Source organism: Coregonus clupeaformis, chromosome 30 (genome assembly GCF_020615455.1).
Source record: "Coregonus clupeaformis isolate EN_2021a chromosome 30, ASM2061545v1, whole genome shotgun sequence".
Taxonomy (NCBI): Eukaryota; Metazoa; Chordata; class Actinopteri; order Salmoniformes; family Salmonidae; genus Coregonus; species Coregonus clupeaformis.
Window position 1 is genome coordinate 44,198,834 of NC_059221.1, and position 23,488 is coordinate 44,222,321.

Here is a 23,488-nt window from a genome sequence, read left to right on the forward strand (position 1 = left end):
CTAGGACTGTATATAGCAAAGACATTGAAAATAATGCTCTACGCAGAACAATAGATACAGTGCTGTGAAAAATAATTTCCCCCTTTCTAATGTTCTCTACTTTTGCATATTTGTGATACTGAATGTTATCAGATCTTCAACCAAAACCTAATATTAGATAAAGGGAACATAAGTGAACAAATAACACAACAATTACATATTTATTTCATGAACAAAGTTATGCAACACCCAATTCCCCTGTGTGAAAAAGTAATTGCCCCCTTATACTCAATAATTGGTTGTGCCACCTTTAGCTGCAATGACTCCAGCCAAATGCTTCCTGTAGTTGTTGATCAGTCTCTCACGTCGCTGTGGAGGAATTTTGGCCCACTCTTCCATGCAGAACTGCTTTAACTCAGTGACGTGTGGGTTTTCAAGCATGAACTGCTCGTTTCAAGTCCTGCCACAACATCTCAATTGGGATTAGGTCTGGACTTTGACTAGGCCATTCCAAAACTTCCAATTTGTTGCTTTTTAGCAATTTTCATGTAGACTTGATTGTGTGTTTTGGATCATTGTCTTGCTGCATGACCCAGCTGCGCTTCAGCTTCAGCTCACAGACGGATGGTCTGACATTCTCCTGGAAGCATTTGGCTGGAGTCATTGCAGCTAAAGGTGGCACAACCAGTTATTGAGTGTAAGGGGGCAATTACTTTTTCACACAGGGGAATTGGGTGTTGCATAACTTTGTTCATGAAATAAATATGTAATTGCTGTGTTATTTGTTCACTTATGTTCCCTTTATCTAATATTAGGTTTTGGTTGAAGATCTGATAACATTCAGTATCACAAATATGCAAAAGTAGAGAAAATTAGAAAGGGGGCAAATTATTTTTCATAGCACTGTAGATCGATCCCTCTTCATTTCTACCATGATTGTTAGTTGGGGTGTACGGCCACGTAGAGGGCTGTCATTGGGCCGGGCCAGAACTGGCCTTCACCTGATCATCACAAAGAGGGGAACATGGCTGTCAGGGGATGTACTGGTGTCATTGTACTAGAACCATATCAGCACAGTGCTAACAAGGTATTAGCATAGTAGTAGAACGATACCAGTGCTGGCTCTGCCTCAAACACCAGGTCCAAATTCCTCAGTCAGTAAACTCTGCCGGTCTGCTCAGCATGGCGATGGGGCAGTTACCATGGCTTGGGTTGCCCTGGCGAGGGTGTTTCTATGGCGTTGTGTAACCAATGTGTCTTGGTGATGGGTGTTGCCATGTCTGCAGTGCTGTTTGAGCGGAGCGGTGTGAACTGGAGACAGACGGAACCCCCGAGCAGACACTCTCAGGGTCCAAGAACACCAGCTGCTGTTCTAAGAAACAGCATCCCCATGTTCTAGAACGTGAGCTGCTCCTGCTTGAGAATGTGTTCTGTTCTAGAACATGAAAGAACATCTTCTAGAATCTAGAATATCTGTCCTGTTCTAGAACACATTCTGGAACAGGTGGAGCCTGTGTCCTGTTCTAGAACCTAGAAAAACATGTTGTAGAATACATATTGTGTTCTAGAACATGTGCTCCACTTGCTCCAGAATACATGTCCTGTTCTAGAACATTGGCTCCAAAAGGTTCCAGAGCAAAACTCCTGTTCTTGAACAACAGTTCCTTTTCCTCTGGAACATTATCCAATTGTCTTGCTCTGACTTTGACCAGCTCTGGTCCAAAACTTCTGGAGTAAATGTGGCAGTGAGGAGGACAACCAATGAAGGATCAGGATCCGAGCACTAAGCACTGTCAATGAGTACGGATTGTCCTGCAGCCACCCTCTCTGTTGAAGACATCTGCTGCCCTCTCAGTCTGTGGCAGTCAGTAAGGGCCCTCAGGCAGACAGATAGGAGCTGCTTGGCTGTGGCAGAGTCAGATGGCTGTGTGTGTGTTGGTGTGAGTCTGTGGCAGCAGTTGGGCAGAGGAAGGCTGGTGGGGGGGCCAGCGGTCTTTGAGCTGAAGGACTAGACACTGCACAGCTAATATATATAGGTGGAGGAACACTATAGGAACGTTATAGTAAAGTTATAGTAATGCTCAGTGCTGATGTAATGTGGGTGAAAAAAAGGATATCAATCAATGGTACATCAGTCCATCCGTTCCAAATGACTATGCACAACGTAGGTATGAGCGTGTGTGTTGCATTTACATGTGAAGCCCATGTAAACAGTGACTGTATACAAGTCTATTCCTCTGAAATAGTGTGTGTGTGTAAATTACTTAAAACATAGCATACGCATGCTGCTGGAGATGCATGCCATGAGTGTGTGCATGCCAGTGTGTGAGTGAGGCATATGTACGTGTGTGTGTGAAGGAGGTGGGGCTCATTCAAGTTTAACCAGGTTTAACCCACGGTCCCTGGCCTATACAGTCCGCGTGTGTACGTGTGCGTGCCCGTTTACAGTCTGTCGCTACGGAAACTGTCCTCCACAGAGGGGTCAGAGAGCACCATGTCGGGATCACTGAGCATGTTCAGACCATCCAGGCTCAAAGGCTCGATGCGCAGCTCGTCCTCCAGTGGGAAGCCCACCTCCGAGTCGAAACACTCAGCCATGTTGCCGGCCGACATGGCACTGCTGATGTCCTTGGAATGACTGGGGTTGGAGTCATCTATGGAGGGATGGAGAGAGGGAGAAAAAGGGAGGACAGACACCTACCAGTCAGTATGATGTTGGACACCCCTCCCCCTACCAGTCAGTATGATGTTGGACACCCCTCCACCTACCAGTCAGTATGATGTTGGACACCCCTCCACCTACCAGTCAGTATGATGTTGGACACCCCTCCACCTACCAGTCAGTATGATGTTGGGCACCCCTCCACCTACCAGTCAGTATGATGTTGGGCACCCCTCCACCTACCAGTCAGTATGATGTTGGGCACCCCTCCACCTACCAGTCAGTATGATGTTGGGACACCCCTCCACCTACCAGTCAGTATGATGTTGGACACCCCTCCACCTACCAGTCAGTATGATGTTGGGCACCCCTCCACCTACCAGTCAGTATGATGTTGGGCACCCCTCCACCTACCAGTCAGTATGATGTTGGGCACCCCTCCACCTACCAGTCAGTATGATGTTGGGCACCCCTCCACCTACCAGTCAGTATGATGTTGGGCACCCCTCCACCTACCAGTCAGTATGATGTTGGACACCCCTCCACCTACCAGTCAGTATGATGTTGGACACCCCTCCACCTACCAGTCAGTATGATGTTGGGCACCCCTCCACCTACCAGTCAGTATGATGTTGGGCACCCCTCCACCTACCAGTCAGTATGATGTTGGGCACCCCTCCACCTACCAGTCAGTATGATGTTGGGCACCCCTCCACCTACCAGTCAGTATGATGTTGGGCACCCCTCCACCTACCAGTCAGTATGATGTTGGGCACCCCTCCACCTACCAGTCAGTATGATGTTGGACACCCCTCCACCTACCAGTCAGTATGATGTTGGACACCCCTCCACCTACCAGTCAGTATGATGTTGGGCACCCCTCCACCTACCAGTCAGTATGATGTTGGACACCCCTCCACCTACCAGTCAGTATGATGTTGGGCACCCCTCCACCTACCAGTCAGTATGATGTTGGGCACCCCTCCACCTACCAGTCAGTATGATGTTGGGCACCCCTCCACCTACCAGTCAGTATGATGTTGGGCACCCCTCCACCTACCAGTCAGTATGATGTTGGGCACCCCTCCACTGCAGTTGTAGTAGTTGTTGGGTCTCATCTGCTGCAGCTGGTCCTGCAGGTTGCCGTGACTCCCGCCCAGGCCCATGAGGGCGGCCTGCGAGCAGTATAGGGGTGAGGAGGAGGGCGAGGAGGGGTCGAAACACGAACCCCCTGCAATTTGGCTCATGGCACTCTCCAACATGCTGAACTGGTCCAACTGAAGAGGAGGCAGGAAGAGATAGAGGTGGGAGGGGAATGGAGAGAGAGAGAAAAGAGAGAGTGGTGATGGGGTGGGGGGACAAAGGTCAAACACAACTATTACAGATGACCAACCAATGAAAAACAACCATCACAAATGACCAAGCAATGATCAACAACCATTCCAAATGACCAAACAATGACCAACCAATACAAACATGCATACTCTTGAGGTGACTTGGTTCACTACTCCACAACACGATATTTCATAGAACTACAAATATCTGGTCGCCACAATTACACGCCTTAAAACTTATACCCATCAATTAAGAAATTAGTTCACTCAAACAATCATTTAGTATTTTGCTCATTAGTCCACTGTTAATACAATCCCAAAATGTTGTGCTTGTCAGCAGTCAAGTTTTCAAGAAGGAGCACTTTCAGAACAGAGCAAAAACTGTGCTGATGCGATTTGTGCCATTTTTGAGTCAACTATCCCTTTAAGTCACTTTGGCAGGCCTAAACCCAACATTGAAATAAAATAAACTTCAGATACTAACTGTAAATGAAGGAATGAAGTCCTTTCCTGAGGATCCTTCTCTAGAGCCTTCTCCCCGGTGGTTTACCTGGTAGGACAGAGCCTTGGCCTGGCGACTGGAGAACTGTGGGTCCATGAACGGGTCGTTGAAGAACGCCCCCATGTTATTCTGTGGGAGGAAGAGGAGGGAGAGAGAGAAACATAGGAGAGAGATATGGGAGAGCGAAAGATGGAGCGGAGGAGGGAGAGAGACAGAAAGAGAGATAGATGAAAAATGGGGGAGAAAAGGATGGAGAGGAGGAGAGGAGGCAGAGAGGAACAGAGGAGGGAGGAGGTAGAGAGGAAGAGAGAGACAGAGGAACAGAGAGAGAGGAACAGAGAGAGAGGAACAGAGAGAGAGAGAGAGGAACAGAGAGAGAGGAAGAGAGAGAGGAAGAGAAAGAGAGACAGAGGAACAGAGAGAGAGGAGGTAGAGAGGAACAGAGAGAGAGGAACAGAGGAGGGAGGAGGTAGAGAGGAAGAGAGACAGAGGAACAGAGAGAGGGACAGAGGAAGAGAGACAGAGGAAGAGAGACAGAGGAACAGAGAGAGAGGAACAGAGAGAGAGGAACAGAGAGAGAGGAACAGAGAGAGAGGAACAGAGAGAGAGACAGAGAAAGAGAGAGAGGAACAGATATACAGAAAGAGAGAGGAACAGAGAGAGAGACAGAGGAACAGAGAGAGAGGAACAGAGAGAGAGGAACAGAGATACAGAGGAACAGAGAGAGAGGAACAGAGATACAGAGGAACAGAGAGAGAGACAGAGGAACAGAGGGACAGAGACAGAGGAAGAGAGAGAGAGAGGAAGAAAGAGAGGAACAGAGGACAAGAGAGAGAGAGACAGACAGAAAGAGAGACAGAGAGACAGAGGAAGAGAGAAATGGGGGAGAAAAATATGGAGAAGAACAAATGAGGGACAGATTGAGACAAAAGAGAGATGCGAGGTGAAGGAGGGACAGATGAGAAGACCGATGGAGAAGAGGTAGATGGAGAGGAATGGAGGAGAGACAGATGAAGAGAGAAGAGGAGATGAGAGAAGAGATGGATTAGGAGGAGAGTGGACAGTGCATGTGAGAAGAGAGTTTAGTTACCAGGTATAATGCAGTGATTTACCAAGTTAGTTACATTTAACTGCTGACAAATCGTTCTAATAAAGCACCGCTACCATTTAGTGCATTACTTTTGAGCCGTACCATTTAGTGCATTACTTTTGAGTGCTACCATTTAGTGCATTACTTTTGAGCCCTACCCATAGGACTCTGGTTAGAAGTAGTGCACTGTGTAGGGAATAGGGTGCCATTTAGGATGCACCCAAGGACATTTTTAGTTCTTTAGAATTTGGGTCTGCTTCCTTCCTTCCACGAATTTGGTGTTTATCAACCACAGACTTCAGAGTTAGACAAATAACATTTGGGTTCCTGGAAATGGTTGAGTCACGTGGCTGTGTGCGTGTGTGTGTGTGTGTGTGTGTGTGGGTGGAGTGGAGTGGTGCTGAAGCAGACTGATGAAGAATAACATCCCTGTCTCTTTATCGGAGCACACCAACAGTCCTCTGATATTAGACACTAGGCCAGCAACAGAGGTGTACGAGACCTACAACATTGGGGCATAGACTCAGACATACTGTTTGCATATAGAAGTGTTTCCCTAAATGGATATGCCGCTCAAAGGGATGATTTTTCAACTAACCTAGGCTGTAGTACATTTCTCAAGACAGCTTTTGGCTTAAGAACAGACATATCTAGACACACAGACAAAGACAAACACTTACACCAGAGTTAAAGTCCAGAGAGATGTTCTGCAGAGGGGACACTGGCTGCAGCTGTTGTTGCTGCTGCTGCTGCTGCTGCTGCTGTTGTTGTTGTTGTTGTTGTTGTTGTTGTTGTGGATGATGATGATGTTGTTGCTGGCGTTGTTGTTGTCCCATTGAATGCTGGGACTGCTGGTGTAGCTGTTGGTAGAGAGGGTAGGGAGGGGGAGGCTCCATTGGCAAGCTGCTGGTGTCCAACGCAACCCCCTGAAAACGAGATGGAAGGAATGAGGGAGGGAGGGTTAGAGGGTGGGAGATGGAGAGAGAGGGGGTCATGCCAGATTCAAGAAAAGGAGAAAGGAGGGATGCAATTAGAGTATTCAAAAGATGCACTACTATGCGTATCGGGTTAGCGTTAAACCACGGAGGACTTTCCCTAAAAATACACTACATATGAAGCTGCCAGGTTGCCCTCCCAGCAAGGGGTTTCTAACCTCAAGGATCTTTCCTGGTTACAGGAAGAAAGGGCCCACAGGCCAGTGAGTGTTTGGACACTATGCTGGCTAGTCAATCATGCTTGGGCGACTGAAAGCATCATCATAAAGGTCATCTGCAGTCTATAAAAATGTACTAATAAACAAACACACTTCTTAAATGTAAATACATTTAAACTTAAATCTATTTTCAATAAATAAATGAATAAATAAACCTGATTCCCAAAGCTGTTAGTTTGCTAATTCATGTATCTTATCGCACGCTGTTATGCACACAGTTCGAGATGAATATCATCTACTTGTTGGCCAGCGAGAAATCCGTTTAGCACTTAACTCTCAAACTCTGACAGCTGGTTGCTGTCAGCGAGCAGCTACAATATGAAAGACCGCAGAATGACAAGTATAGCGGTAGGAAAGGCGTTTTATAAGTTAGATTTGGCCCTGTGTTGTAGGTTATTGTCCTGCTGAAAGGTGAATTCCTCTCCCAGTGTCTGGTGTAAAGCAGACTGAAGCAGGTTTTGCTCTAGGATTTTGCCTGTGCTTGCCCTATCCCGTTTCTTTTTATCCTGAAAAACTCCCCAGCATTTGCAAATGTCAAGCATACCCATAACATTACGCAGCCATCACCATGCTTGAAAATAAGGAGGCAGTTACTCAGTGATGAGTTGGTGTTGGATTTGCGCCAAACCTAAGGCTTTGCATTTAGACCATAAAGTTTATTTTTTTGCCATGTTTTTTTTTGCAGTATTACTTTAGTGCATATTTTGATTATTTGTGTTTTTCTTTTCACTGCCATTTAGGTCATTATTGTGGAGTCACTACAATGTCGTTGAGCCATCCTCAGTTCTCTCCCATCACAGCCATTGAACTATGTAGCTACAGTATTTTAAAATCACCAATTTTATTCATGGTAACATCCCTGAGCAGTTTCATTCCTGTCCTGCGGCTCAGTTCAAAAGGATGACTGTATCTTTGATGTGTCTTGGTGGTTTAATATATAATGCACAGCATACTTATTTACTAGACCATGCTTAAAGAGATATTCCAAATCTGATTTGTTATTGTTACCCATCTACCAATCAATGCCCTTTATTATGAGTCTTTTGAAAAGCTCCCTGGTCTTTGTAGTTGAATCTGTGCTTGAAATCCAATACTTGACTGAGGGACCTTACAGATGTTGTATGTGTGTGGGAGAGAGGATGGGTTAGTCATTTAAAAACCATGTCAATCCCCATTATTTCACAGTGAGTCCATGTAACTTTTTTATTTGTGATTTGTAAAGCCAAATTTTACTCCTGAACTAATTTAGGCTTGTCTAAGCCAAGGGGCTGAACACAACAACTATATTTTTCTGTTATTAAATAATTAACAAAAACAATTATTCCATTTTGACAAGATGATTGTGTGTATTGTTGACAACAAATTCTAATTAAATCAATTTTAATTCCACTTTTAACACAATAAAATGTGAAGAAATCCAAGGGGTCTGAATACTTTTGCAAGGCACTGTAAGTTAAACACATTAATATATAAGTTAATTAGTATAAAATATACCAGGAAATGCAAGAAGGCAAGAATGAGCATGCTAACATTTATTTTCTATAAAGTTTAGTAAGAAGCCTTGGTTTAATATTTGTGATGAGCAGTTCAGTCATCATGCACTGATGGAATGAAAATGGCCAAATGTAGCTTGCTGATTTAAAATTAGATTAAGATCACTTTATTCGTCAATTGAACCGAAAGTTGACTTCCGCTTTAACCCAACCCCTCCGAAAGACACGCATACATATACAGGTTGGAGAGGTTGGAGCAGGGGGCTGCCACACTTGGCGCCCGTGAAGCATTTGTGGGGGGTTAAGTGCATTGCTTACGGGCACAGTGGCAGGATTTGATACCAGTAACCCTCCAGTTGCCAGTTCCCTTCCTGACAGATTTTTTCGTCAGACCCGGGATTCGAACTTGCAACCATCCGGTTGCTGGCTTGCCTCTATAATCGGGGACAGCGAGGTGTATGTGTGTATAGCGAAGTAAGTAGCAAGTTGTGCGTGTGTATTGCGAGGTAAGTATGACTATGTGTACCTGTGTGATGGGGGACAGCGAGGGCGACATGGTGGGAGACAGCTGCTTGGAAAGCCCCCGCCGTTGCTCGGTGCCGGGTGACAGAGTGAGGGGGCTGATGGGAGCAGGGCGGCGGCGAGGCGAGTTGCTCATGGCGCCCTGCGGAGGGTTGGAGAGGGACGCCAGACGGAGGGACGAGTGGATGGAGGGATTGCTGAGGGACGAGTGCAGCTGGGAGTTCTGGAGGGAGTTCTGGATGGAAGGATTGCTCAGAGAGGACGAGAGACCTGGAAGAAAGAAGGGAGGGACAGAAGATATATATATATATTTTTTTTAATGGCTTTTAGAGTCACACATAAGAAGAACCGAGGTCACACATTCAGATCACATACTATTATTAACAGTGTGGAGTATTTTATTCCCCAAGAGTTGTGGGACATTTCCTAATTTCCCTTCTCAGCACCAGGTATCAGTAGTATGCAGCATTGTTATCAGGTGCCTTCACACACACACGTCAGTCATTTAGCAGAGCGACTTAGAGCAATTAGGGTTAAGTGCTTTGCTCCAGGGCACAGACAGATCTTTCACCTAGTCGGCTCGGGAAGTGGAAACAGCAACTTTCGTTTACTGGCCCAATGCTCTTAAGTGTTAGGCTAAAACACACACACACACACACACACCAGTGTTGTATGAAAGACAAAGATCTCCACACACTGATTCAGCAGAGAGGAAGAATTGAATCTAAAAACCAACTTCTATTTTTGTGATTGCTTCCATTTCCGAATGTTTGCTTTGGCACTATGTGCCAATTCATTTCATCATGCCAATAAACTCATTATGTTTATGAAAGAGGCAATCTGCGATTACTACATCAAGGTTTGGACTTTTAAATAATAATATATAGCCATTGATTCTTGAAGAATATACTGTAACTTATAAATGCCTCATGAGCTGTCTAACCCCATCAAAACCCCATATAAAAGCTTATTTTACTACATTGTAAATAAATTCATTGAAAACAAACACTGTATAGCATCATTTTGATATCATGGATGTTTAGTCCTTCCATCCATAGCTCTGTCTATGAATTTGAGTGGTTACATTTATCCAGCCCCATCCCCTAGCTGTTTACCCAAAAAGGTGTCAGGGTGTCGCTTTGTTGTTATTTGAACTGCGGATTGCCCTTTAAATAAAGGCAAGCATCATTGGTTTGAAATGAACTGCAAGGAGCAGAGAACAATGCTGCTTGGGTAGATAGGAGTCTTGTGAGACCCAAGAGAATGTGATAATGTGGAAGTTATTATGTATGCATTCGGTTTTCCAATCCCCACCCAGATACACACACAGGACCCATTTGTTAATATCCCAACCATCAGAGGGAGAGCGGGTCAGAGAGAGAGAGAGAACGTCAGCGAGAGAGAGAGAACGTCAGCGAGAGAGAGAGAGAGAGACAGAGACAGAGAAGAGAGAGAGAGAGAGAGAGAGAGAGAGAGAGACAGAAAGAGCGAGAGAGAGAGAGAGAGAGACCGAAAGAGAGAGACCGAAAGAGAGAGAGAGAGAGAGAGACAGAACGAGAGAGAGAGAGAGAGAGAGAGAGAGAGAGAGAGAGAGAGAGAGAGAGAGAGAGAGAGAGAGAGAGAGAGAGAGACACAGAAAGAGAGAGACAGAAAGAGGCGAAAAGAGAAAAGACAGGGCGAGAAAGAGCCTAGCGAGAGCGATAGAGAACAGAGGGGAAAAAGAGAGAGTCCATAGAAGAGAAAAGAGCTGTTAACATGAAGTCAAAATGGGGTGAGAGATCCCCTGCCAAGCTGAATCATGTTCAACCATGTGTTCAACACACACAAGCACACACAGTCACACACAAAGAAGGAAAGCCTGAGAGACAGAGTGAGAGAGAGAGAGAGCGAGCGAGAGAGCGAGTGGAGGGATTAGATAGCGGTAGATTTCAGAGGGAGGAGGGTTGGATACAGAGATCCCTCCATCTTCACTTTACTCTGGTCGGAGAAGCTCACTTCCAACTTAGTCTCTTTCCATTTCCACTACACTGTGGAAATCAAAAAGGGGGCCAGACATGATTCACTTAAAGGCCCAATGCAGCCGTTTTTATCTCAATATGAAATCAATTCTGGGTAACAATTAAGTAACTTACTGTTATTGTTATTCAATCAAAAATAAGCTTCATAGCAAAGAGCAATTTCTCAAGCAAGAATTTAGCTATGGCTGTCTGGAGTGGTCTGAGTGGAAAATTGAAAACTAGCTGTTATTGGCAGAGAGGTTTGGAACTCTTTTTTATTGGTGATGTCGCCATGCAGACCAAAACGCCATCCCACCAAAACAGGCTGAAATTTCAGGCGGCCTTTTCAAACCGCTCTTACACTGAAAGGGTATTATCATAATTTTCACAATTTCAAGTATTATTCCAACCACAGTGTGGAAATATATATAACACAGGAAAATCCCGTTTTTGACTGCACTGGGCCTTCAAATTGTTTTTTTGTTGTAGATATTTTTTAAATATTAAATAATGTGGTCCAGAAAACACCCAATGTGAAGGTCTCGGCTTGCTGGCCCTTTTATTTGTTTAGTTTCATAGGCGATCGCTCCTTGGCTTGGATCACCCTTTTAACGATTGTCTTTTGAAGAAAATAAAGTTGAGCACTTTCCACTTCCTTACAGGGTGGTTCCTCCCCAGGCACAAAACCAGCACAGAATTCAGGGACACACAGATTTACACTGAGTGTACAAAACATTAAGAACACCTGCTTTTTTTCCATGACACAGACTGACCAGGTGAATCCAGGTGAAAGCTTTGATCCCTTATTGATGTCACTTGTTAAATCCACTTCAATCAGTGTAGATGAAGGGGAGGAGACCGATTAAATGAGGATTTTTAAGCCGTGAGACAATTGAGACATGGATGGTGTATGTGTGCCATTCAGAGGGTGAACGGGCAAGACAAAATATTTAAGTGTTTTTGAACGGTATGGTAGCAGGTGCCAGGCGCACCAGTTTGTGTCAAGAACTGCAACGCTGCTGGGTTTTTCACGCTCAACAGTTACCCGTGTTTATCAAGAATGTTCCACCACCCAAAGGACATCCAACCAACATGGGCCAGCATCCCTGTGGAATGTTTTCGACACCTTGTGGTGTCCATGCCCCGACAAGTTGAGGCTTTTCTGAGGGCAAAAGAGGGGAAGGTGTTCTTAATGTTTTGTACATTCAGTGTATATGTCACTTAGCTGTCGCTTTTTAGCAAGGTGACTCAGTACAGTGAGCGCATACATTTAGTTTGTGTATGTGACCCCTGGGGGAATTAACTTGGTATTGCTGCTGCCACGTTCTTACCAACTAAGCCACACAGGAACACATACAGTGCCTTCAGAAAGTATTTACATTTAGGTATTTACATTGTGTTGTGTTACAGCCTGAATTTAAAATGGATTAAATGTAGATTTTTTTTTGTCACTGGCCTACACACAATACCCTATAATGTCAAAGTGGAATTATGCTTTTCAAAATGTTTACAAATTAATAAAACAATTCAAGCTGAAATGTCTTGAGTCAATAAGTATTCAACCCCTTTGTTATGGCAAGCCTAAATAAGTTCAGGAGTAAAAATGTGCTTAACAAGTCACATAATAATAGTGTTAAACATTATTTGTTTATGACTACGTCATCTCTGTACCCCACACATACAATTATCTGTAAGGTCCCTCAGTCGAGCAGTGAATTTCAAACAGATTCAACCACAAAGACCAGGGAGGTTTTCCAATGCCTCGCAAAGAAGGGCACCTATTGGCAGATGGGGGAAAAAAACAGACATTGAATATCCTTTTGAGCATGGTGAAGTTCTTAATTACACTTTGGATGGTGTATCAATACACAAGTCTTTACAAAGATACAGGCGTCCTTCCTAACTCAGTTGCCGGAGAGGAAGGAAACCGCTCAGGGATTTCACCCTTTAACAGTTAGAGTTTAATGGCTGTGATAGGAGAAACTGAGGATGGATCGTTGCAGTTACTCCACAATACTAAACCTAATTGACAGAGTGAAAAGAAGGAAGCTTGTACAGAATACAAACATTCCAAAACATGCATCCTGTATGCAACAAGAATAGTGGTGGCTTCATCATGTTATGGGTATGCTTGTAATCGTTAAGGACTTGGGAGTTTTTTAGGATAAAAAATTAACGGAATGGAACTAAGCACAGGCAAAATCCTAGTCATTTTGGGGGATTTGTAAAAATTGTTACGTTCCACAAAGCATAGTTAAAACTATAGTTACCCCATGTCTAGTGGACATTAATATTTTTTAGAGGGTTCCTTTACTTACTCTATACGTTTAGACAGTATTGTAGACCTGTTTCCAGACCTGTAGTCAGTCAGTCCACATTAGTAGACCTGTTTCCAGACCTGTAGTCAGTCAGTCCACATTAGTAGACCTGTATCCAGACCTGTAGTCAGTCAGTCTACATTAGTAGACCTGTTTCCAGACCTGTAGTCAGTCCACATTAGTAGACCTGTATCCAGCCCCCTCTCCCAGATTTCACTCCTCACCTTAGAATTTCCAACCTATGCTCTCTTGCTCTGCCTCTCTCCTATACTAACCATGTACAACGGGAATCTCTCTCAGCATCCATGTCTTTCTGAGCTCGCGTAAACTACTAAACGAGCGTGATGTTTCTCTCGCTCTCTCAAGGGAGCAGCAGCCTTGGGCCGAGGAGAAACGACCAGGATTTAGATTAATATCACAGCTCAACAGGTGACCTTTGAACTCTCAGCCTCCTCTCTTTCTTTGTCTCTCACACAGACCAACCACTCCACCGGACCCCCTCCCTCCCTCCCTCCCTCCCTCCCTCCCTCCCTCCCTCCCTCAGAACAGTGTGACTGCGTGGGTAAGGCGGTCACCCCCCTACCTTGTCGCTGCTGCCACCGCCAACACTACCTAACACCGTGCCTCCTGATTCACAGTGGATTTATTCACTACTATTTAATTTATTCACTACTATTTAATCACTACTTTGCATTCATCGTTTGGTCTTCCTTTAGACCATCTGTCGTTTTCCTGATGTGATGTTACAATGCCAATTGCAAATGCTACAATGTTAATTTTCATTATTGTGGACATATAACACAAGGCCATGTTATGTTAATCACCAATGTTTTTATGTCAATCATTATTGATGATATGCTGTTAATGAATTAATGAATTGACTCTTATGAACCATACTGCACTCTAGGGCATGTTCAGTGGGAGGAAAGCGATAGTTCAGAAACCGGGAGCTACCATCTATCTGTACTTGTCCAATAAGATACACATGTTTTTGTTTTCCGTTGCAAAGCGCTTTGATACGGTGTGCCCTAATGAACCTGGTGTGGTCTCAGATAATTTAGGGACTGCACAGAGAGATGTTATAACCACCCAGAGAAAGAGGGTGTCCAGAGGTGCATCCTCAAGAGGAAGAGAAAGTGAGGGATGGGGAGAGAGAAAGAGGGAGGGAGAGATTTGTCCTGAGAGGGAGAGTGAAGCATAAACACAGCCATTGGAGCTTAATGAAGAGCCCTTGAGAAAACCCTCAGCTGTAGCCAGTGAAAGAGCTGTGTGTGTGTGCGCATCTGAGAGAGAGAGGGGGTGTGCGTGTGTGTGAGAGATTGTGAGTGAGTGTGTGTACGTTTGAGCGTGCACATGCGCTTGTGTGTACGTGTGTAGGCAGAGCAGAGTGCGGGCCCACCACTGAATGACTCTCTGACCTAACCGCGAGGCGTCCTCAGCCTCTGTCCACCACTGACTCAGAATACTAACACCCTCCTCCTCCTGCTCCCGCCATCCTCTCCCTCAATCTTCTCTTCCTGCACAGAACCAACTCGGACTCGGCTCTTCACACGAGTACCATGAACCCCAACCCCCAGGACCCCTTTCACATAAACCAGCAGATGGGCCGAGGGCCCCCCAGCGCAATGGTGAACACACATACAACCATCTGCACACACACAGTGCCTTCAGAAAGTATTCACACCCCTTGACTTTTTCCACATTATGTTGTTAAATTGAGATTTGTCACTGGCCTACACACATTACCCCATTATGTGAAAGTAGAATTATGTTTTTAGAAATGTTTACAAATGAATTGAAAATGAAAAGCTGAAATGTCTTTAGTCAATAATTATTCAACCCCTTTGTTATGGCAAGCCTAAATAAGTTCATGAGTAAAAATTGGCTTAACAAGTCACATAATAAGCTGGACTTACTGTGTGAAATAATATTGTTTCTCATGATTTTTTGAATGACTACATCATGTCTGTACAATTATCTGTAAGGTCCCTCAGCCAAGCAGTGAATTTCAAAACAGATTCAACCACAACGACCAGGGATGTTTTCCAATGCCTCGCAAAGAAGGGCTCCTATTGATAGATACAAAAATAAAAATAAATAAAAGACATTGTGAATATCCCTTTGAGCATGGTGAAGTTATTAATTACACTTTGGATGGTGTATCATTACACCCAGTCACTACAAAGATACAGGCATCCTTCCTAACTCAGTTGCCGGAGAGGAAGGAAACCGTTTAGGGATTTCACCATGAGGCCACTGGTGACTTTAAAACAGTTACAGAGTTTAATGGTTGTGATAGGAGAAAACTGAGGATGGATCAACAACATTGTAGTCACTCCACAATACTAACCTAAATGACAGCGTGAAAATAAGAAAACATTCCAAAACATGCATCCTGTTTGCAATAAGGCACTAAAAAGTAAAACTGCCAAAAATGTGGCAAAGAAATGAACTTTATGTCCTGAATGTTTGGTGCAAATCCAGCACAACACATCACTGAGTACCACTTCATATTTTCAAGCATGGTGGTGGCTGCATCACGTTATGGGTATGCTTGTCATCGGCAAGGACTAGGGAGTTTTTTTAGGATAAAAAATTAACTGAATAGAGCTAAGCACAGGCAAAATCCTAGAGGAAAACCTGGCTGTCTGCTTTCCAACAGACACTGGGAGATGAATTCACCTTTCATCAGGACAATAACATAAAACACAAGGCCAAAGCTACACTGGAGTTGCTTACCAAGACGACATTAAATGTTTTTGATTCAAAAACCAATTTGACAGAGCTTGAAGAATTTTGAAAAGAGTAATGGGCAAATATTGTACAATGCAGCTCTTAGAGACTTCCCCAGAAAGATTCTAACATGTATTTATCCAGGGGTGTGAATACGTATGTAAATTAGACATTTCTGTATTTCATTTTCAATACATTTGCTAAAATTACTTAAAACATGTTTTCACTTTGTCATTGTGGGGTATTTTGTGTAGGTTAAAAAACAATTCAGGTTGTAACAACAAAATGTGGATAAGTCAAAGGGTATGAACACTTTCTGAAGGCACAGTATATTTTTTTCAAACCATTACATTACTTTGTGGTGATTGTAGACATCCTCTAAGCATCTGTATGGTTGGTACATACTGTATGTTTATATGCGTCTGTGCCTGGTTTCGCATTAGTGCACACAGACAAAAGACACATCCCCACCCACCCGCAGTACATACATTCACAGCCATCACCATCTCAATCCATCCAACTGTAAATCCTCACATCCCATCTCCCAGCCTCTTCTTAACCGTATTGGAGGAAAGGGTCCATGGTCCCTCCCCTTTGAGCTTCTTCTCCAATGAGTTTGGAGAAGGTGAGAGGAGAGGATGCGAGGAAAGATGAATTGAGAAAGAGCCACCCACACACACCCTGTTCCCCCCCACCCCAAACACCCACCTCCTTCAGTCCAGCCTCCCTGGTTGTTACCTATGCCTAGGTGCATCATGGCGGCGGGCAGGTTGCCTGTGCTGCTGCCCCCGCTCAGGTTGGGGTGGTAGCCACCCCCTCCGTGGTGCCCGTCGTCTGGGTCCAGGGGGGTGGGCAGCGGTGAGGGGAAGTGCAGGTTGCTGAGGTCAGGCAGGGAACCACCCGTGTTCAACGAGCCCTGGTAGTTGGAGAGGCCCGCGTTCTGCTCTGGAGACGGGAATATACTGAGGAGAGGAGGGGAGAGAAAACTAATCATGAAGTGAATTTTAAAGGGGAACCTCATTCAAAAGGTTGAATCTCGTTGGGTAGAGGGGAGCAGGTTAGCATTTTTTGTAATGAATCTTGTTCTGGAGGCAGCTCTGCAGAGTGGTCACTAGCTGGCACAGCCACAAAGTCATACAATTTGATTTTAAACCTAACCCTAACGTTAACCACACTGCTAACCCTAATGCCTAACCCTAACCTTAAATTAAGACCAAAAACCACATTTTTGTTTTCAAGAATTTTCACAATATAGCCAATTTTGACTTTGCAGCTGGCCTATCTAAGGGGCAATCGCTAAGTTCTGAACAAGACTCATGACAATAAACATCAATGTGCTAGAGTGGAGGGAATGTAACAACTGTGACATCATACTTTTGGGCAGAGATACAGCCTTTTTTGTTGTGTGGCCAAAGCATTGTATGTGAAATATACTAAATAAATGTTATCAATAATAGTATCAATAATACCATTGGTGAGAAGCAATGTTTGTGAGTGGATTACAATATTTGTGAGTGGACTTCCCCTTTAATGTACCAGCAAGCGGTACCGGAGTGCTAAGTCTAGGTCCAAAAGACTTCTCAACAGCTTCTACCCCCAAGCCTTAAGACTCCTGAACAGCTAATCATGGCTACCCGGACAATTTGCACTGCCCCCCCACCCCATCTTTTTACGCTGCTGCTACTCTGTTAATTATTTATGCATAGTCACTTTAACTCTACCCACATGTACATATTACTTCAACTACCTCAACTAGCCGGTGCTCCCGCACATTGACTCTGCACCGGTACCCCCCTGTATATATAGCCTCCCTACTATTATTTTATTTTACTTCTGCTCTTTTTTTCTCAACACCTTTTTGTTGTTTTATTCTACTTTTTTATTAAAAAATAAATGCACTGTTGGTTAAGGGCTGTAAGTAAGCATTTCACTGTAATGTCTGCACCTGTTGTATTCGGCGCATGTGGCCAATAAAATGTGATTTGATTTGATTTGATCCCTGTTCATTCAAGCCCTCAGTGAGATAACTGACTCACTGCTCTGTACTACAGTGACCAGCAGCACACTGTACTGCACTGCTAGACCCAACACACACACATAATGCTGAAAGACTGTTTGACACACACATCAACAATGTTGACACACACACACACAATGTTGACAGACTATGTTGACACGCACATCAACACACACATCAACAATGTTGACGCACAAACACACACAATATCTGGATCACATCCCAGCCTCTCTCCCTCTCAGACAGCTGTCATTGAGAATCACAAACAACTTGGATCATAATGATGACTGATTGTTGTCTAAACATAGTGCCATGTATGAGTGGATGGAAGATGGATCCTTAAGACTCACTTGATTCCAGGCACTTCACAGGATTTGGGCCGTGATGAGAGGGATTGAACCTATAATAGACAACCAATTACGTGATTAAACTGATCAAAAGCAAAAAGAGTGATGGAATCTCAAAATGATTCATCTAACTACTGGAATATTTAGTCAACAGTCAAAGTGTTATGGTCCTAGAACATGAGGCAGATTTCTGTGCATTGGAAGCATGCATTCATTAGTACTGCAGCTTTTCCCATCAGCATTATCACATCCCAAAAGGCTTCCATGTCTGTCATTATGTCTTAAATCAACCCCCCGTGTCCCTCTCTCCAACCAATGAGAAATGACACACGTACAGTCATGCACACACTTCTTCACACTCACCTTCTTGGCCTCCCACAGTTGCTTGGGCAGGGGCTTGCTGACACCTATCAGACCCTCCTCATTAGACAGCGAAGGGAAGGAGAACACTGGAGAAAGAGAGAGAGAGATTAGAGATCATCAACTCCTCACACATCTCTAGTTATTCACACCTATTGAAAGACCAAAAGACTGCAGATCAATCTAGACAAGAGGTTATCAAGTGTTAGGACACTATGGGTGTTTCTCAATATGCATACTACCGTACTAAACACTCTCATGCTCCGAGTATGGAGAATGCATAAAACAATACATTTGATAAGCACTCGCACTCCCCCTACTGTATTACCTCACGCTTCACCTCCCCATTCACTGAACCTTCTTCCAAGATATACACAAAGCATGTGAAACGTAATAATCTAGCTAGCCAGCTAGTTAAACAGGCAAAAATGACCTAAAACTAATATTATGCAAGATGTCAATTCTTCGTGGGTAGCTAGCTAACAATTCTTCGTGGCTATCTGGCTAGCTAACAGTACTAGTAGCTAGCCAGTTAGCCCTATTGACTTATTATGGGCTTGTGATTTATGGTACATAGGCAGGTAAACATGCCAAAATTAACACAGCATGTATTTATTAAGATTACATATTGTAGTCAGGCAACATATGAGATGTGAATGTGTATTTTGTCTCACTTCAGCTCAAATAATGTCCAACATTGATTAAGAAATGTTGCATAATTTTTTATGTGGTTGCGTCATATTTCTTTGCACAATTTCCCTTGAAGCTTGCATTGATGCATGCTTCAAAATATGTAAAAAACGGAATACGCATTGGAGAAGTGCCTTTCGTGCGCCGTTTCGCCTACTTTGATTTGTACTCATATTCCTCCTACCCTCCCGCACTCGGAGCACAGTAGTATGCATTTTGAGAAACACCCAATGACTCAGGGGATCTGCATGCAGAATGCCTAGGCAGTGTGTGTGTACATTCAGGTATTGGGGTGTAAAGGTCAACGATGCTGTGAATGAAGCATGTCTTGTATGCTGACGCACATCTGCACACATACCAGGCAGCAACACATCCAGTGGCAAGCACCCTCACACACACATTATGACCAGAGATCTAGGGGTGTGGGAGCTAGGGGGCAGCAGAAGGCCTCTTCTACACTCTGTGTTGGTAGATATGGAAGCAAGGATGAAGAAAGAGGGGGGAGGAGTTTCAACTCACCATCTCCAGAGCCGTCCACCTCCGCCTCGTTCACACTGGCTGCACTCCGGCCCCCGGAGGAGAGAGAAAGAAATATAGAGGAGAGAGAGAAATATAGGAGAGAGATCAGAGAAAGGAGAGGAGAGAGAGAGAGAGAGAGAGAGAGAGAGAGAGAGAGAGAGAGAGGAGAGAGAGAGAGAAAGGAGAGAGAGAGAGAAAGGAGAGAGAGAGAGAGAGAGAGAGAGAGAGAGAGAAAGGAGAGAGAGAGAGAAAGGAGAGAGAGAGAGGAAGGAGGAGAGAGAGGAGAGAGAGAGAGAGAGGAAGAGAAAAAGAGGAGAGAGAGAGAGAGAGAGAGAGAGAGAGAGAGAGAGAGAGAGAGAGATCAGAGAAAGGAGAGGAGAGAGAGAGAGAGAGCAACAGAAAAGAGGGGGTAAGAGGGAAGGGGTGAAGAAAGCAGAGGAACATTAGACAATAACATACTTTCACCAGCTGCTCAGATCCGGCCCACTGTGTTTACTTCACTGACAAGATAAATCAACCCTTTGGACATCATCAGCAGGCATTTTGCCTTCCATATGCATATACAGTACCAGTCAAATGTTTGGACACACCTACTCATTCAAGGGTTTTTCTTTATTTTTACTATTTTCTACATTGTAGAATAATAGTGAAGACATCAAATCTATGAAATAACACATATGGAATCATGTAGTAACCAAAACATCAAAATATATTTTAGATTCTTCAAAGTAGCCACCATTCGCCTTGATGACAGCTTTGCACACTCTTGGCATTCTCTCAAGGAGTTCCCACATATGCTGAGCACTTGTTGGGAGCTTTTCCTTCACTCTGCGGTCCAACTCATCCCAAACCATCTCAATTGGGTTGAGGTCGGGTGATTGTGGAGGACAGGTCATCTGATGAAGCACTACATCACTCTCCTTCTTGGTCAAATAGCCCTTACACTGCCTGGAGGTGTGTTGGGTCATTGTCCTGTTGAAAAACAAATTATAGTCTCACTAAGCGCAAACCCCACACCATCACACCTCCTCCTCCATGCTTCATGGTGGGAACCATACATACGGAGATCATCCGTTCACCTACTCTGCGTCTCACAAAGACACAGTGATTGGAACCAAAAATCTCACATTTGGAATCATCAGACCAAAGGACAGATTTCCACCATTCAAATGTCCATTGCTCGCGTTTCTTGGCCCAAGCAAGTCTCTTCTTCTTATTGGTGTCCTTTAGTAGTGGTTTCTTTGCAGCAATTCAACCATGAAGGCCTGATTCACGCAGTCTCCTCTGAACAGTTGATGTTAAGATGTGTATGTTACTTGAACTCAGTGAAGCATTTATTTGGGCTGCAATTTCTGAGGCTGGTAACTCTAATGAACTTATCCTCTGCAGCAGAGGTAACTCTGGGTCTTCCTTTCCTGTGGTGGTTCTCATGAGAGCCAGTTTCATCATAGCGTTTTATGGTTTTTGCGACTGCATTTGAAAAAACTTTCAAAGTTCTTAAAATTTTCCGGATTGACTGACCTTCATGTCTTCAAGTAATGATGGACTGTCGTTTCTCTTCGCTTATTTGAGCTGTTCTTGCCATAATAAGGACTTGGTCTTTTACCAAATAGTGCTATCTTCTGTATACTACTCCTACCTTGTCACAACACAACTGATTGGCTCAAACGCATTAAGAAGGAAAGAAATTCCACAAATTAACAAGGCACACCTGTTAATTGAAATGCATTCCAGGTGACTACCTCATGAAGCTGCTTGAGAGAATGCCATGAGTGTGCAAAGCTGTCATCAAGGCAAAGGGTGGATACTTTCAAGAATCTCAAATATAAAATATATTTTGATTTGTTTAACACTTATTTGGTTACTACATGATTCCATGTGTTATTTCATAGTTTTGATGTCTTCACTATTATTCTACAATGTAGAAAATTGTAAAAATAAAGAAGAACCCTGGAATGAGTAGGTGTGTCCAAACTTTTGACTTGTACTGTATTACCACTTCTTAAAACACAGCAGCTGGGCTTAACATAGGAATCATGTTATATAATTTAGTCCCAAATGGCACCCTATCCCCTATGTAGTGCACTACTTTTGATCAAAGCCCATAGGGCTTATTTCAAAATGAGTGCACTAGGTAGGGAATATGGTGCCATTTAGGACACAAGTCTTATTATTATTGTCCAACATCTCAGGAGGTTGGTGGCACCTTAATTGTGGAGAACGGGCTCGTGGCAATGGATGGAGCGGAATAGGTGGAATGGTAAAGAAATACATTAAACACATGGTTTCTATGGTTTCTATGTGTTTGATGCCATTCCATTTGCTCCGTTCCGGACATTATTATGAGCCGTTCAGCAGCCTCCTGTGTCCAGCCTCCTGTGTCCAACATCAATTCTGGTTGTCTTATCTAAAAAGCTATAGACTCACTGAGGTGAAATAAATAAAGTATATACAGTACTGTGTACTGTAGTACAGTAACGACGTGCTAGGGTTGTGGGTTCGATTCCCACGGGGGATATGAAAAATATATATTAATAATAATAATGTATGCACTAACTAAGTCGCTCTGGATAAGAGCGTCTGCTAAATGACTAAAATGTAATGTATTGTGAACCCCTAGAGGGTGTGTTGTGATCTCAGTCCTGGGAAAGAGGGGAAGGAGGGAGAGAGGATTGGTGAGCGACGGAGGGATGGCGGGAGAGAGGGAGGGACGGCGGGAGAGAGGGGGATAGCGGAAGAAAGAGGGTAAAAAAAAAATAGCCTAAGTGACCAAAGTCCCAGTGAGAATGAAGAGAGGACCATTGTTTTTCCCTCGCCACAAAGATCCCACTGAGAACAGAACCTCTCTTTTTCCTCCCTCTCTTTTACTCTCTCACTCTGTCTCTCTCTCTCGCTCTCTTCCGCTCTCCTCACACACTGCTGGCTGGCTACCAGATGTCTGATCCTCCCCTCCTTCAGTTTACTTCTCTTTTCTTCCTTGTTCACTCTGCCTCTCCCTCTTCTAAACCGTCTGCCATTTTCTGTCTCTCCAAGCCTCTAATAACTGTCTCTTTCCCTCTGCCTTCTTGTTCCCTTTACTCTCCTGGATTCTCTCTTCCTCTTTTCCTCCCATCGTCCTTTCCAATTCTTTCGCTCTTATTCTTTCCTTTTGTCTCCCTCTTCCCCTTTCTCAAGAATCTGGGCCACGTTCAGTATAAAAATATAACCTGAACGCTAACAAAATTAGGACAAGTAATAGAGAATTTCCACGGAAGCTGCTAGCTAAATATGCTAACGAGCGCAAACAAAAATAAACTAATTGCAAAGACAGGCAATCCAGCTCATAAAGTTATACATATATAGGTAGGAGCTACTGAATGTCATTTTTGGTGAGCTTTGACATTTACAAGCAAATGTGAACGAGAGATTGTGCAAATGAACAAAATGTTGACACATGCTTGTCTGAAGGAAGAACAGTACTGGCTCTGGAGCACTGTCTGTGTGGAGTCTGGAGTCGCTAGGGCAACAGGCCTGCCTGCTCTGCTCTGAGAAAAGGGGTGAGGAGCAGACAGGCCAAGAACGAAGAGGACAAAAAACACAAGGAAATCAAGCAGTGGCATCTGTACAGATAACTCATCCAAAGGGCTTTGACTTCTCAAACACGGCAGAAAGCGTACACTATATGATGCCCCGTGACCTTATTAATTCAACCACTTGCTTAGATAACTTGCAA

General features: G+C 44.0%; 1 protein-coding gene across 5 annotated transcripts in view; it reads right to left on the reverse strand.

Annotated features, from left to right (window-relative positions):
- Positions 1–830: 830 nt before the first annotated feature.
- The window catches only part of crtc3 (CREB regulated transcription coactivator 3), a 75,413-nt gene continuing 52,755 nt past the window's right edge, over positions 831–23,488 (reverse strand). For 2 of the 5 annotated variants that reach the window (XM_041899202.2, XM_041899201.2), the window contains 9 exons: positions 19,777–19,815; positions 18,571–18,656; positions 18,211–18,260; positions 16,552–16,805; positions 8,800–9,065; positions 6,248–6,493; positions 4,526–4,606; positions 3,702–3,918; positions 831–2,633 (listed from right to left, as the gene is read on the reverse strand). In XM_041899202.2, the coding sequence (XP_041755136.2) occupies positions 2,422–2,633; positions 3,702–3,918; positions 4,526–4,606; positions 6,248–6,493; positions 8,800–9,065; positions 16,552–16,805; positions 18,211–18,260; positions 18,571–18,656; positions 19,777–19,815 (1,451 nt within the window). In that variant the 3' untranslated portion in view covers positions 831–2,421. Of the gene's footprint in view, positions 2,634–3,701; positions 3,919–4,459; positions 4,607–6,247; positions 6,494–8,799; positions 9,066–16,551; positions 16,806–18,210; positions 18,261–18,570; positions 18,657–19,776; positions 19,816–23,488 lie in introns of all 5 variants that reach the window. The other 3 variants (XM_041899200.2, XM_041899198.2, XM_041899199.2) reach the window with 2 other exon arrangements.